The 15813-nt window shown below is 41.3% G+C and overlaps 1 protein-coding gene across 3 annotated transcripts in view; it reads left to right on the forward strand.

Annotated features, from left to right (window-relative positions):
* Positions 1-7329, forward strand: part of LOC129836084 (Kv channel-interacting protein 2-like) — a 245698-nt gene extending 238369 nt beyond the window's left edge. For all 3 annotated transcript variants that reach the window (XM_055901857.1, XM_055901856.1, XM_055901855.1), the window contains 4 exons: positions 538-645; positions 2942-3046; positions 3180-3242; positions 3777-7329. In XM_055901857.1, coding sequence (XP_055757832.1) covers positions 538-645; positions 2942-3046; positions 3180-3242; positions 3777-3824 — 324 coding nt within the window. In that variant the 3' untranslated portion in view covers positions 3825-7329. The remainder of the gene's footprint in view (positions 1-537; positions 646-2941; positions 3047-3179; positions 3243-3776) is intronic.
* Positions 7330-15813: the final 8484 nt, after the last annotated feature.

A 15813-nucleotide genomic window follows, 5' to 3' on the forward strand; every position in this document is an offset into this window, starting at 1 on the left:
TCTACTTCCTAAGGGAGTGAGGGAAAACGATCTCTGTCTGTATACTATATATGCAGCTGAATATGTATACAAATAGAATAAATGCCTTTCTTCTCCTCTCAACACATACACACACACACACACACACAAATACACGTGCGGCCTAAGCGTCAAAACATTGTTGATGGACACACTGGGGAAAAATAGTGTATTGCAGTGAGCCACATCATCTTCTTTGCTGATGCTATAGCCCAGGGATGGGCAACACATTTCACTTTTGTTCTCAGAACGATTAAAAATGTTCCGTTTTACCGGTCAGGAAGCGTATGGCTTCATTCCCACAACCAATGTGAAACCAAAAACGTATGTTCCCACAACTTCCAAGGAACCAAATGTGCTAGCTGGGTAAGTTGTAGTGGTGAAAAAAAGGTGTGTAAATGTTGAATGCTGGTGAGTATGATGGGTGGTGAAGAATGTTTACAAAAATTTTAAATCTCTCTCTCTTTCTCTCTCTTTCTCTCCCTCTCAATATCTTTGTCTTTCACTCTTTTTTCTCAGGACTTTGTGTTTGGTCTGTCTATCATTCTGAGAGGAACGATAAACGACCGGCTAAACTGGGCCTTCAACCTGTACGACCTGAACAAAGACGGCTGCATCACCAAAGAGGTTACACACACAGCTGCACACAAACACAGATGCACACACACACGCAAACACATATACAATACTTGAAAATATAGAGTATCAACAGCATTACTGGCCTGTATGACAGCTTGAAAAGAATGAAGTTTATGTTTTAAAAAATCTGCTCCAAATCATCCATTCTGTTTACAACAATGCCATTAAGTAATACTGCAAGACAACACGGCGAAGAAATACACTTTTGGGACTAAATGGTTTAGGTCAAATCCTCTGCATTTTCAAGTATTGTGGTGGCAGCATCATATTATGGGTGTGCTTGTCACCGGCAGGGACTGGGGAGTTTGTCAGGATCAAAATTAAAAAATGAATGGAGCAAAGCCCAGCTATAAAGTTAGAGGAAAAAACGGCTCAGTCTTCTGGAAACTTAACCCTGGGATAGAATTGTATTTTTCAGCAGGACAATTAAAAAACTTTTTTTTATAGACACACCCGAATAGCTTTCCAAGAGGTGCTGAGTGTTCCTGAGTGGTCCAGTCTCAGCCCAGACTTAAATTTCCATGAAAATCAGAGACAACGTTTGAATATTGCTGTTCATCAATGATTCCCAACCAAAGTTATTGAGCTTGAGCAATTTTGACAAAAACAATGTCTATATGTTACCCTAAGAGTTGTACCAAGTTAGTAGAATCTTATTCAAATGGCTGCCAAAGGTGCTTCCACCAAGTATTAACTCTGGGGTGTCAAGACATCTTCCATTTCTTCTATTTAATTATTTTCATAAATTTCTATGATTAACTTTTACTTAAAAAATGTTGTGTAGGTTGTGTAGATCCGTAGAAATGTTAAGGCAGTAAAATGTGAAGACTGTGCAAGGGGTGTGTAGACTGTACCTCTCCATTCTGAAATCTGAGTCTCCTCTTCTAAGTTCTGAGCTGTCTATCCATGTTATAAATCTAAAGTCTATTCTGAAGTTGACAGTTCTCAAGTTGACCCTCAATCTCAGATTGGAGAGTGATTGACTGATCTTGTGCTGTGACATTACCCAGCTTCCACATAATGTTCTGAGAACCTTGTGTTTTTTAGAGCTTGATGAGAGCGTGGTTGTCCTATGGTTATTTTGCATACAACCTTCCCACAACTTTCTGAGAATGATGCAGAATAGTTGCTTTGATTTTGGAACATTCTCAGCACATTTAAGGAACTTCACAAAAAACACATTATTTTCTTGGTATTTCATTACCTTAACAGGACAATTCCTAAAAGTTCAAACATGATTATATTTCATTTACATTTTGGTAATGTTCTGGGAATGTTCTCCAACTGGTTTGGTATTGGGAACGTTCTCAAATAGTACATATAACATTAAGAAACAACATTCTGATGTGGCAATTTCAGTACTTCAGCATAACGTTTCCTACAGGTTTTCTAATGGTTCTGTTTAAAGTCATGTTCTTAAATTGCCCCGAGAACGCTAAGAAAGCGTTCCATAAAAACACAAGAAACCTTTCGTAACATTCAGAGAACATTCTAAGGATGTTATTTAACAACATGCATTACGTTCTCAGAACATGAAGAAAACCTTGCATAAAAACCACAAGAAAACTTGAGTAACATTCAGAGAACGTTCCGAGAATGTTTTTTAAAAACATATACATTCCATTCTCAGCATCAACAAAACGCTCTGTAGGCTCCTATCTTATTAAGTGTGTTCAGGTGTTTCCTTTGAAATGGGGTCTGTTTGAATGACTAAAATAAATAGCTTTGTATGCATAAAAAAATCATGGCATGCTAGCTCCATCCTGGTGGTGCAGTGGACTAATTCCATGGACAGAGAATCAGACGATAATAGATTCAAATCCGACTGATTCCATGCCAAAATAAAGGTATTGCATGATTAATGCTGAAGAAAATACATTTCCATGGGTCTTATCTGTGCTTAGAGTTAATTCAAAATGAGCTAACAGCAGTATTAAAAGTCTTATTGAAACATTCAGTGAAATTTTTAAGGAAGTTATTCAAAAAACTAAAAATAACCTATAATTTCCGTTCTCAGAGCGTTAATAAATCCTCCCAGGAAAACTTTCAAGGAACCGGAGTAAAATGTTCTCAGAACCTCCCTGCAAAACAACTGTCATTTCTGTTCTCAGAAAGTTTAGAAAACGTTCAGTTTTACCCATCAGGAAACGTATCGCTTCGTTCCCACAACAAAAGTGAAACCAAAAACATACATTCCCCCAACTTCCAAGGAACCAAATGTTAGCTGGGTATACCCTGTGTCATCTCTCTCTATCTCTCTCTCTCTCTTTCTGTCTCTCTGTAGGAGATGATGGATATAATGAAGTCTATCTATGATATGATGGGGAAGTACACATACCCCTGTATGCAGGACGAGGCACCCAGAGAACACGTGGAGAGCTTTTTCCAGGTCAACATTCAATTTCTGTTCATCAAACCCAATACTTTAGAGCAAGCCCTTGAGCAAGGTACTCAATCCCCAAACTGCTCCAGGGGCACTGAACGACGTTTGTCCCCTTTTTACTCCCCTTTCTCCCTTCTAGAAAATGGATCGTAATAATGATGGGGTGGTCACTATTGATGAGTTCATCGAGTCATGCCAAAAGGTAGGTTGTTCTTGTTTGTAAGACTGGTTCCATTTGTGTAACTGACCACTGAGTCCTCAGATCTCACTAAGGTTAATTAGGGCATTTAAGGACCGTTACTGCGTGTACATTTTATATTCCCTTTTCACCCATTTTCCAACATTGTTTTGGATTGTGAGCCATTTAAAATGCACTTTAAATATATTCAGAGAGAGAGAGAGAGAGAGAGAGAGAGAGAGAGAGAGAGAGAGAGAGAGAGAGAGAGAGAGAGAGAGAGAGAGAGAGAGAGAGAGAGAGAGAGAGAGAGAGAGAGAGAGAGAGAGAGAGAGAGAGAGAGAGAGAGAGAGAGAGAGAGAGAGAGAGAGAGAGAACTGTCTGAGCCGACTCCTCTGAGCTTCGTCTCTATTTTAGGGAGTCTGACTCCCTTGAAAAAGAAAGCTGAAACAAAAATGGATTAATTGGGCCTCTAGAAACTTGCTATCCCTGTTGTCTCTATATGCTCAACATTTCTATCTCTCTCCTTTTCACTCTCTATCCCCCCCTTTCTCTCTTCAGGATGAGAACATCATGCAGTCCATGCAGCTGTTCGACAATGTCATCTAGGAGCCTCTGACATAGGGAAGTGGCTGGAGGACAGGGGAGGTGTGTGTGTGAGTGTGCACCACAGGAGATTGGTGGCACCTTAATTGGGCAGGAATGGCTTGTGGTGATGGCTGTAGCGGAATAAGTGGTATGGTATCAAATACATCAAACGCATGGTTTCCATGTGTTTGATGCCATTACTTTTGCTCCTTAGCGGCCATTATTATGAGCCGTCCTCCCCTCAGCAGCCTCCACTGGCATGCGCGTGTATTTGTATGTGTGCGCATGTGTTTATGTGTGTGCGCATATGTGTGTGTGTGCGCATGTGTGTGGGTGTGTGTGCATGTGTGTGTGTGTGTGTATTTCTCTCTGCCCTCACTCCAAGCCAAAAGGGGGTGCCTCCTCTTATCCAGCCCTTCATCTCTCCCAGAGACATAGAGAAGAGAGGGGCTGGTGATCCACACCCACATCAAGGACCGGTTCAGGAGTGAGCAACGTTACAGAACGTTCAGACAGAAATGTGTTGTGTAGAACAAATATGATTGCCTGTCCTGTGTAATAGGGAGTCAATCGTGTCAGCTCTATCTGTTACGTCTATATGCAACTTTTGGAGTGCTTTGTCTGGTTGAAAACACCCCTGGTTCGTTAACAATTGTATTATTTTAACACTCCTGTTTCTGAGAAAGCTGCTGTAGCATGCTGCCTGGACTCAATGTAGGATAAAGTCCCCCATACTCACTGACCAATGGTCAGTTTTGCATGTCCCCGCCTAATGGTTAAGGTTAGGGTCAGGGGTGGCTAATCCTAGATCTGTGGTTCGAGGCAACTTCTACCAGAGCAGCTGGACCCCTGACGCCTCTGTCATTAAAACAAAGGTATCTACCGCCACTTAGTGGACAAAAGGAGGAAAGGACACTTGGAAAAGGGACAATGGAACTGAAGGGACTGAGGATCTGAAGGATGAGACTTCTTGCGAACAGAAGACAGAGACAGAGTTGTTTTTTAATAAGGGACTGATTTGAATGTCGCAATAATGATGTCACTAATAATAACTTGTACGTATATACAGAAATACTCCAAAGCCTGTCTGCCTGTCTGCTGTTGCTAGAGTCATCCACAGGTGCCTCGCTCCGTGTGTGTGTGCACGTCCCTGTGCGTACTTGTCATTCCTGTCTCTGGTAGGAATCCATTCAAATTTCAACCCCATATGAGGCCTCATTTGTACTAACACTAACTTATGCTGACTGTTGTACCTCTTCCAATAACCCTGCGGTCAAGAACTACTAGACAGTCTAATGTGGGGCTCTATTGATGAACACGCTACTTCGACCCTCTAGGCTTCCGTAGACTCCTCACTGTATTTACAGGCGACTGACTGATGCAGTGAAGCATGGGAATAGGAGTTGAAATGGAAATGTCTGGCTTATCAAACACTGTAATACGTCATATTATGCCTATTTTTCATTATACTGATCATGCAACTGAAACTGGAAGCATTTCTGTTTAGATCGACCATGAAAGAGCAGCAACATGTCGAGGACAATTCTGCCTGATACGGTATCCAAGTTAGGCTTCTTGTTTCATGTCTTCGTACACAAAGTCAGGCGTGTGTGTTGTAGTGTTTGTGTGTGTGCGTGTGCACGAAGGTGGGCGGGTGGGTAGGTGGGTGGGTCGGTGGGTGTGAGGACACCAGTACTGTTTCTACCAAAGAGTCAGACACACAAACTGAAGAAGTATTTAAAGCCACCCGCAGTTATATCAGGCTATAAATAGGCGCGTGTGTGAAATGTGGGAGGAAGTGGAGAAAGCGATAAAGAGAGATTAGAGTGGAAAGGGATAGAATGTGAATGCTTTTGTGTGTAGGGGTGTTGGGTTGTGTGTGTGTCACTGCGTAAGAGAGTTGATTTGTCAACTGAATAGTACAGTTTCCCAATTCTTTGCCAACTTCAAGTTTCGAACTGGGGATTAAAAAAGGCCGTTTGAAATGCCTTTGTGGTTCTGAAGAGAATGTTGATCTTTTGCAAGATAACATTACCTGTCTCCATCAACTACTTCTTATGTGTCTCATTAAATTACGTCATCACTTTCAGCCCTACAACAGTGGCATAAGCAATAACGTCCATATTCTACACCCTGGTTCAGGGTCAGATAGTCCTACAGCCGCATACTCATTAAGGTTAGGATTGAGTAGGATAACTGATCCTAGGACCATTTAATTTAGATTTCCTTACCCGGTAAGCTGTCTATGTTCAAGGTAGGACAACAATCCATGCTTTGGTTTTGTTTACCTGGCATTACACTATTTTTTCCAAATGCTGACGTTGTAGCATTTGTGGCACAAATCCAATTCAAGTCAGTGGTACTTATATTAGCAAATCCAAATCAACCTGAAGTATCTCATATTGATTGTGTAGCTCAACTAAAGCCCTATTTATATATGGTGCTCACATGCCACCTTTGTCCTGATCCTGCCCACATTCTGATTGTGCCCACGTTTTTTGCCAGGTGTAGATGATTAAAAGACACATTGTGATCTGATTGTGATCAGATTTTCCGGAACACCTTCAGAGGTAGTCAGGCAGACGTGTCTGGATATCTATCAAGAGTAAACAGACCCAGAATGTCAAATCATTTAAATCATAATTTGACCAGCCTCTAAAGTCCTTGACAGGTTGCGCCATTGACTTATGACATCATTAAATGTCTTAAAATAAACAAAATCATAATATTTTGAAAGAATATCTGTCAAACAATTTGCATAGAGGGAGGCAGCAGCTAATATTGTCACAATGCAGACACATTGGACGGATAAGAGACATATTTTAAAACAATGTGCAGATGTGACAAACCTTGGTCAGATAGTGATTGGATCATATAGATCAGATCCTAAAACTCACATGTTAGCGCAAGGTGTAAACAAGGCTTAAGTCACTTATAGATGATTTGGACATGAATTGCAAAAATACTAATAGAGATGCCATTGACTTGCATTGGATTTGTGCCACAAATGCTAAAATGCTAGAATTTGAAAACAGTTCCAGGGAAACAAAGCCAAATCATGGATTGATGCCACAACTTGTCCATAGACTGCTTACAGGGTAAGAAAACTCATATGTAATTTTGTAATTTTGGTAAACTATCCCTGGGCCAACTTCTACCTGGTGTATTATTAACCGGTGAACACCTGTAATAACCTGCACCTTCTTCCAACTCCAACATTTTTAACTCCTGATTACTGTACATCTACATTTAATCCACTCGAATATGTTTTCACAATCTCTTTTTTGGGAGGAGGCGGGGGGGGGGGTCTGGCTCTGATTGTCTGCTTGCAGGTGCCGTAGGTGATTTCATGCACTGAGCACCATTGAAACCCATCTATACTCCATGTACTGTGTCATAGAACAATGATATCTACTAACCCGTTGTTACTGACTGTGTGTAGTTAGTTAGCTAGCCTCAACTGGTTGCATTGCATATGTAAGATGTGTATATTTTGTACAGAGACAATACAAATCACATTGCTATGCATCTTTGTGTGTGAAGTGTTTTTAGTGATCATTTTGCTTAATTCACAGTGAAAGCCAGGCAAACTGTGTGACTACAGCCTATTCCTAAACTGTCCATTGAGAATGAAACAGCTAATCATGTGGTGGGTTATGAAGGGCTGAAAATACTCAGATGGTTCAATATTGCCTTTATTTAAGACATAAAATAAGAGAGGGCTATGTACATATCTGGTAACACTCTCACACACACACACACACACACACACACACACACACACACACACACACACACACACACACACACACACACACACACACCAACAGTAGTGTCCATACCAATATACTATACAATATACAAAAGATAATTTTAATTTTGGCAATCTAGTTCCCCAGAGTCAGATAAATAAGTGGATAAAAATGTTGTGTCTCTGCGTGCAGTTTGAAGGAAGTTGATAACTAGCATTAGCACAATGACTGGAAGTCTATGGTAACAGCTACCACGCTAGTAGATACCATAGACTTCCAGACATTGTGCTAATTCTAGTTAGCATTGGCTCGAGAAACTACAGTACCTCTAAGTTCCTTCATACTAGATGCAGAGACGTACGGATGGTATGCATGAGTCTCTGGGACTCTGGGGAAACAGAAAGAGCTTCATTGCCAAAATCCCAAAGTATCCCTTTAAGTCACAGGTGTCAAACTCATTCCACGGAGGGCCGAGTGTCTGCGGGTTTTCGCTCCTCCCTTGTACTTGATTGATGAATTAACATCACTAATTAGTTAGGGACTCCCCACACCTGGTTGTCTAGGGCTTTATTGAAAGGAAAAACCAAAAACCTGCAGACACTAGGCCCTCCGTGGAATGAGTTTGACACCCCTGCTTTAAGTGTACAAAGATTGCCCTCCAGTCACAACTCTGCAAATTGTATAGGTATAAATTGCCTCCAACCACTGAGTCAGATACAGTGCCTTCGGAAAGTATTCACATTTTGTTAAGTTACAGCCTTATTCTAAATTGTATTAAATAAAACAATTTCACAATACCACATAATGACAAAGTGAAAAATGTTTTTTAGAAATGATTGCAAATGTATTAAAAAGAAAAAACAGAAATACCATATTTACATAAGTATTCAGACCCTTTGATATGAGCTCAAGCGCATCCTGTTTCCATTGATCATCCTTGAGATGTTTCTACAACTTCATTGGAGTTCACCTGTGGTAAATTCAATTGATTGGACATGATTTGGAAAGGCACACACCTGTCTATATAAGGTCCCACAGTTGACAGTGCATGTCAGAGCAAAAACCAAGCCATGAGGTCGAAGGATATGTCCATAGAGCTCCGGGACAGGATTGTGTCGAGGCACAGATCTGGGGAAGGGTTCCAAAACATTTCTGCAGCATTGAAGGTCCCCAAGAACACAGTGGCCTCCATCATTCTTAAATGGAAGAAGTTTGGAACCACCAAGACTCTTCCTAGAGCTGGCTACCAGGCCAAACTGGGCAATCGGGGGAGAAGGGCCTTGGTCAGGGAGGTGACCAAGAACCCAATGGTCACTATTTTAGAGCTCCAGAGTTCCTCTGTGGAAATGAGAGAGCCTTCCAGAAGAACCACCTGCAGCATTGCACCAATCAGGCCTTTATGGTAGAGTGGCCAGACAGATGCCACTCCTCAGTAAAAGGCACATGACAGCCTGCTTGGAGTTTGCCAAAAGGTACCTAAAGGACTCCCAGACCATGAGAAACAAGACTCTCTGGTCTGATGAAAACAAGATTGAATTCTTTGGTCTGAATGCCTAGCATCACATCTGGAGGAACCCTGGCACCATCCCTACAGCGAAGCATGGTGGTGACAGCATCATGCTGTGGGGATGTTTTTCAGTGGCAGGGACTGGGAAACTAGTCAGGATCAAGGGAAAAATGAACGGAGCTGTTCTGTGAAGGGAGTAGTACACAGCGTTGTACGAGATCTTCAGTTACTTGGCAATTTATCGCATGAAATAGCCTTCATTTCTCAGAACAAGAATAGGCTGACGAGTTTCAGAAGAAAGTTCTTTGTTCCTGGCCATTTTGAGCCTGTAATTGAACCCACAAATGATGATGCTCCAGATACTCAACTAGTCTAAAGAAGGCCAGTTTTAATGCTTCTTTAATCAAGTTCTTTAAACAAGTTTTAATGACTCCAACCTAAGTGTATGTAAACTTCCGACTTCAACTGTATATATGTAAACTTCCGACTTCACCTGTATGTAAACTTATATACATAATTGGAGTCAATTGGAGGTGTACCTGTGGATGTGTTTCAAGGCCAACCTTCAAACTCAGTGCCACTTTGCTTGACATCATGGGAAAATCAAAAGAAATCAGCCAAGACCTCAGAAAAAAAATTGTAGACCTCCACAAGTCTGGTTCATCCTTGGGAGTAATTTCCAAATGCCTGAAGGTACCACGTTCATCTGTACAAACAATAGTACGCAAGTATAAACACATAGGGACCACACAGCCGTCATACCGCTTAGGAAGGAGACACGTTCTGTCTCCTAGAGATGAATGTACTTTGGTGAGAAAAGTGAAAATCAATCCCAGAACAACAGCAAAGGACCTTGTGAAGATGCTGGAGGAAACAAGTACAAACGTATCTATATCCGCAGTAAAACGAGTCCTATATCGACATAACCTGAAGGGCCGCTCAGCAAGGAAGAAGTCACTGCTCCAAAACCGCCATAAAAAAGCCGGACTACGGTTTGCAACTGCACATGGGGACAAAGAGAGTTCTATTTGGAGAAATGTCCTCTGGTCTAATGAAACAAAAATAGAACTGTTTGGCCATAATGACAATCGTTATGTTTGGAGGAAAAAGGGGGAGGCTTGCAAGCCGAAGAACACCATCCCAACCGTGAAGCACGGGGGTGGCAGCATCATGTTGTGGGGGTGCTTGAGGGTCTGGTGCACTTCACAAAATAGATGGCATCATGAGGCAGGAAACTTATGTGGATATATTGAAGCAACATCTCAAGACATCAGTCAGGAAGTTAAAGCTTGGTCGCAAATGGGTCTTCCAAATGGACAATGACCCCAAACATACTTCCAAAGTTGTGACAAAATGGCTTAAGGACAACAAAGTCAAGGTATTGGAGTGGCCATCACAAAGCCCTGACCTCAATCCTGAAGACAATTTGTGGGCAGAACTGAAAAAGTGTGTGCGAGCAAGGAGGCCTACAAACCTGACTCAGTTACACCAGCTCTGTCAGGAGGAATGGGCCAAAATTCACCCAACTTATCCACAATAAGCTTGTGGAAGGCTACCCAAAATGTTTGACCCAAGTTAAACAATTTAAAGGCAATGCTACCAAATACTAATTGAGTGTATGTAAACATCTGACCCACTGGGAATGTGATGAAAGAAACAAAAGCTGAAATAAATCATTCTCTCTACTATTATTCTGACATTTCACATTCTTAAAATAAAGTGGTGATCCTAACTGACCTAAGACAGGGAATGTTTACTCGGATTAAATGTCAGGAATTGTGAAAAACTGAGTTTAAATGTATCTGGCTAAGGTGTATGTAAACTTCCGACTTCAACTGTATATACACACATATACACTGGTACTATATATATATTGACTGGTGCTATATATATATTGACTGGTACTATATATATATAGTAGCAGTCAAAAGTTTGGACACCTACTCATTCAAGGGTTTTTCTTTATTTTTACTATTTTCTACATTGTAGAATAATAGTGAAGACATCAAACCTATGAAATGACACATATTAAACATGTAGCAACCAAAAAAGTGTTAAACAAATCAAAATGTATTTTAGATTCATCAAAGTAGCCATCCTTTGCATTGATGACAGCTATGCACACTCTTGTGATTCTCTCAACCAGCTTCATGAGGTAGTCACCTGTTATGCATTTCAATTAACAGGTTGCCATGTTAAAGGTTTTGTGGTATTTATTTCCTTCTTAATGTGTTTGTGCCAATCATTTGTGTGGTAACAAGTTAGGGGTGGCATACAGAAGATAGTCCTATTTGGTAAAAGACCAAGTCCATATTATGGCAAGAACAGCTCAAATAAGCAAAGAGAAATGACAGTCCATCATTACTTTAATTAGGACATGAAGGTCAGGCAATCCAGAAAATGTCAAGAACTTGACATGTTCTTCAAGTGCAGTCACAAAAGCAAAATGCTATGATGAAACTGGCTCTCATGAGTACTGCCACAGGAAAGGTAGACCCAGAGTTACCTCTGCTGCAGAGGATACGTTCATTAGAGTTAACTGCACCTCAGATTGCAGCCCAAATAAATGCTTCACAGAATTGAAGTAGCAGACACATCTCAGCATCAACTGTTCAGAGGAAACTGCGTGAATCAGGCCTTCATGGTTGAATTGCTGCAAAGAAACCACTACTAAAGGACACCAATAAGAAGAACAGACATGCATGGGCCAAGACATACGAGCAATGGACATTAGTGATCGCGGCACCACGTGGTATTTGTACGCGAAGGGTAATTTACTGTATCTGCGCACTGTGACTTTTCCTTTTCATTGATGATTACATTTTGTGATTGTACTTCCACTCACATTGGTTGAGCTCCCTCCACTTCTTTCCATTATCAATATGTATTTACAGGCATTGTAGTAAACTACAGTCTAATCATAATTAAGATAATTTCATCTTTAAATGAACTTCCACGTGATTCTCCGCCTATGTAGGAAGCCTACTCTATTTGAAAGAGGCCACATGTAATAGGCACATGTCACGCCCTGGCCTTAGTATTATTTGTTTTCTTTATTATTTTAGTTAGGTCAGGGTGTGACATGGGGTATGTGTGTGTTTGGGGGATTATATGGTAGAGGGGGTGTTGGTGGTAGTGTATGGGTTTGTGTTGAGTGTATGTATCTAGCTGTGTCTATGTTGTGTGGAGTTTTCTAGGAAAGTCTATGGTTGCCTGAATGGGTTCTCAATTAGAGACAGCTGGTTTCTGTTGTCTCTAATTGGGAACCATATTTAAGGCGATCATAGGCTTTAGCTGTTTGTGGGTCATTGTATATGTATATGTCGACGTAAGTAGTTTGTGTGTGCACTTGCGTTTGAAGTTTCACGTTTGTTGTTAGTGTTGTTTAAGTGTTTCGTGATCATCTTCGTCGTTATAAATAAAGAAGATGTATTCATATCATGTTGCGCCTTGGTCCTCTCATTCACGTCAAGACGATCGTGACAGCACACTTGAACTCTCACGCCCAACTTAAAGAGGTAGGCTACTGAAGTAGAAGCAGCAAATTCTGAATGTCTGTATAACTTGGAGAAAAAAAATGCCTTTAATACAATAGGTATGCTAATGCATATATACAAAGCAGAAAGCGGACCATTTCCAAATCATCTGTGGGACAACAAAAATACAATATTTTCATGCCAAAGTCGTCTGTCTGACCACACGCCAGCAGACAGTGCCACAGACCGTGCAGCAATGATCTCATTAAGGACCTGTAGGTTGCGCAGTCATCCCGCGGGAATGCAGCCCTCTAGTACACAGTCAGTACGCAACACTATGCTCACCGTCATTGTAAATAGGAATTTGTTCTTAACTAGCTTGCCTAGTTAAATAAAAATAAATAAAATAAAATCATGTCTTAGCAAGATTAGATGGTGACAGGGGTCCCAGCAGGGTCAGACAGCCAGGGAAGACCAGTCTACAGAGCTCAGGTGGTCTGATGAGTCCAAATGTTAGATTTTTGGTTCCACCCGCGTGTCTTTGAAAGATGCAGAGTGGGTGAATGGAGGGTCTCTGCATGTGTGGTTCCCATCGTGAAGCACGGAAGAGGAGGTGTAATGATGTGGGGGTGATTTGCTGGTGACACTGTCATTGATTTATTTAGAATTCAAGGCACACTTAATCAGCATGGCTACCACATCATTCTGTAGCGATACGCCGTTCCATTTGGTTTTCGTTTAGTGGGACTATCATTTGTTTTCCGACAGGACAATGACCCAAAACACACTTCCAGGGTGTGTAAGAAGGAGAGTGATGGAATGCTACATCAGATGACCTCAAGCCACACGGAAAAGCAGCCAACAAGTGCTCAGCGTATGTGGGAACTCCAAGACTGTTGGAAAAGCATTCCTCATTAAGCTGGTTAAGAGAATGCCAAGAGTGTGCAAAGCTGTCATCAAGGCAAAGGGTGGCTACTTTGAAGAATCTAAGCTATATTTTGATTTGTTGAACACTGTTTTTGTTACTAAATGATTTGTGTTTTTTCATAGTTTGGATGTCATCACTATTATTCAACAATGTAGAAAATAGTAAAAATAAAGAAACCCTGGAATGAGTAGGCGTATCCAAACCTTTGACTTGTAATGTAAGTATTCAGACTCAGTCTTTGTTGAAGCGGCTTTGGCAGCGATTAGAGCATCGATTCTTCTTTGGTATCACGCTACAATCTTGGCACACCTGTACTTGGGGAGTTTCTCCCATTCTTCTCTGCAAACTCTGTCAGGATGGATGGGGAGCGTTGCTGCACAGCTATTTTCAAGTCTCTCCAGAGATGTTCACGTCAAAGCTCTGACTGGGCCACTCAAGGACATTTAGAGACTTGCCCCGAAGCCACTCCTGCGTTGTCTTGGCTGTGTGCTTAGAGTCGTTGTCCTGTCGGAAGGTAAACCTTCATCCCAGTCTGAGGTCCTGGGCGCGATGGAACAGGTTTTCATCAAGGATCTCCCTTTACTTTGATCCTTTCACCTTTCCCTCGATCCTGACTAGTTTTCCAGTTCCTGCCACTGAAAAACATCCCCACAGCATGATGCTGCCACCATCATGCTTCACCTTAGGGATGGTGTCAGGTTTCCTCCAGACGTGACACTTGGCATTCAGGCCAAAGACTTAAATCTTGGTTTCATCAGACCAGAGAGTCTTGTTTTTCATGGTTTGAGAGTCCTTTAGGTGCGTTTTGGCAAACTCCAAGCAGGCTGTCATGTGCCTTTTACTGAGGAGAGGCTTCTGTCTGGCCGCTCTACCATAAAGGCCTGATTGGTGGAGTGCTGCAGAGATGGTTGTCTTTCTGGAAGATTCTCCCATCTCCACAGAGGAACTCTGTAGCTCTGTCAGAGTGACCATTGGGTTCTTGTTCACCTCCCTGACCAAGGCCCTTCTCCCCCGATTGCTCAGTTTGGCTGGGCGGCCAGCTCTAGGAAGTGTCTTGGTGGTTCCAAACTTCTTCCATTTAAGAATGGTGGAGGCCACTGTGTTCTTGGGGACCTTCAATGCTGCAGAAATGTTTTGGTACCTTTCCCCAGATCTGTGCCTCAACACAATCCTGTCTCGAAGCTCTATAGACAATTCCTTCGATCTCATTACTTGGTTTTTGCTCTGACATGCACTGTCAACTGTGGGACCTTATATAGACAGGTGTGTGCCTTTCCAAATCATGTCCAATCAATTGAATTTACCACAGGTGGACTCCAATCAAGCTGTTGAAACATCTCAAGGATGATCAATGGAAACAGGATGCCCCTGAGCTCAATTTGAGTCTCATAGCAAAGGGTCTGAAAACGTACGTAAATATGGTATTTTAGTATTTTATTTTTAATACATTTAAAAAACGTTCTAAAAACCTGTTTTTCGCTTTGACATTATGGGGTATTGTGTGTAGATTGATGAGGACAATACTTTTTAAAATGAATTTTAGAAAAGGCTGTAATGTTTGTTAAAAAAAAATTGGAAAAAAGGGAAGGGGTCTGAATACTTTCCAAATGCATTGTAAAAGGTAAGTATGACTCAGATAACCATTTAGACTCTGACCTTTTCTATAGATCATGTGCTTGTGTACACCACATACATGTTTAAGACAGCAAAGAAAGAAGAGGCAGTTGTCACATGCGTCTTCTTCGAGTGCTGTTGAGGGGAGGGGAGACACAAAGCGCTGTGCTCCCTCTCCGCCTGTAGATGGCAACAGGCATAAATAATTCCCAACTGAAATCCTTGGAGGACTATCCAAACCATGTGTTATGAATACAACGTGGTTCCATAATCTTATTGGCAGCCTCAAGTATAGTGCATAAAAATAAACATTCAAACTTAGATACTGTAGGTTTCTGTGCATTTTCAAAACTTGTATATCTGAAATGATAAACCTACTATAGTCTACGCCACCTCAATCTCCAAATGAGATGGCAAGTATTATCTACAGTAGACACAAGATACAGCAAAGTAAGCATAAGGTTGCCTAATACGAAATGCAATTAGAAAAAAAATCAGCCCTACTATAAGTGAGATTTATGTATTGATTTGAAATATATGCAAATTAAAAAAGAAAATGTTTCTGGAATTTCAGGGCAATAAATGCATTTAAAAAAATAATAATAATCTGAGTACATTTGAAAAATGTAGCCCCATCAGCAATTTCAACTGCCCCCTTAGTCACTTTATCCTGGAGCCAGGTATGACACAATACTAGGCTACTGCTTTGTTTTTTTTCATTCATTTGGTAAGG

Source organism: Salvelinus fontinalis, chromosome 37 (genome assembly GCF_029448725.1).
Source record: "Salvelinus fontinalis isolate EN_2023a chromosome 37, ASM2944872v1, whole genome shotgun sequence".
Classification (NCBI taxonomy): domain Eukaryota; kingdom Metazoa; phylum Chordata; class Actinopteri; order Salmoniformes; family Salmonidae; genus Salvelinus; species Salvelinus fontinalis.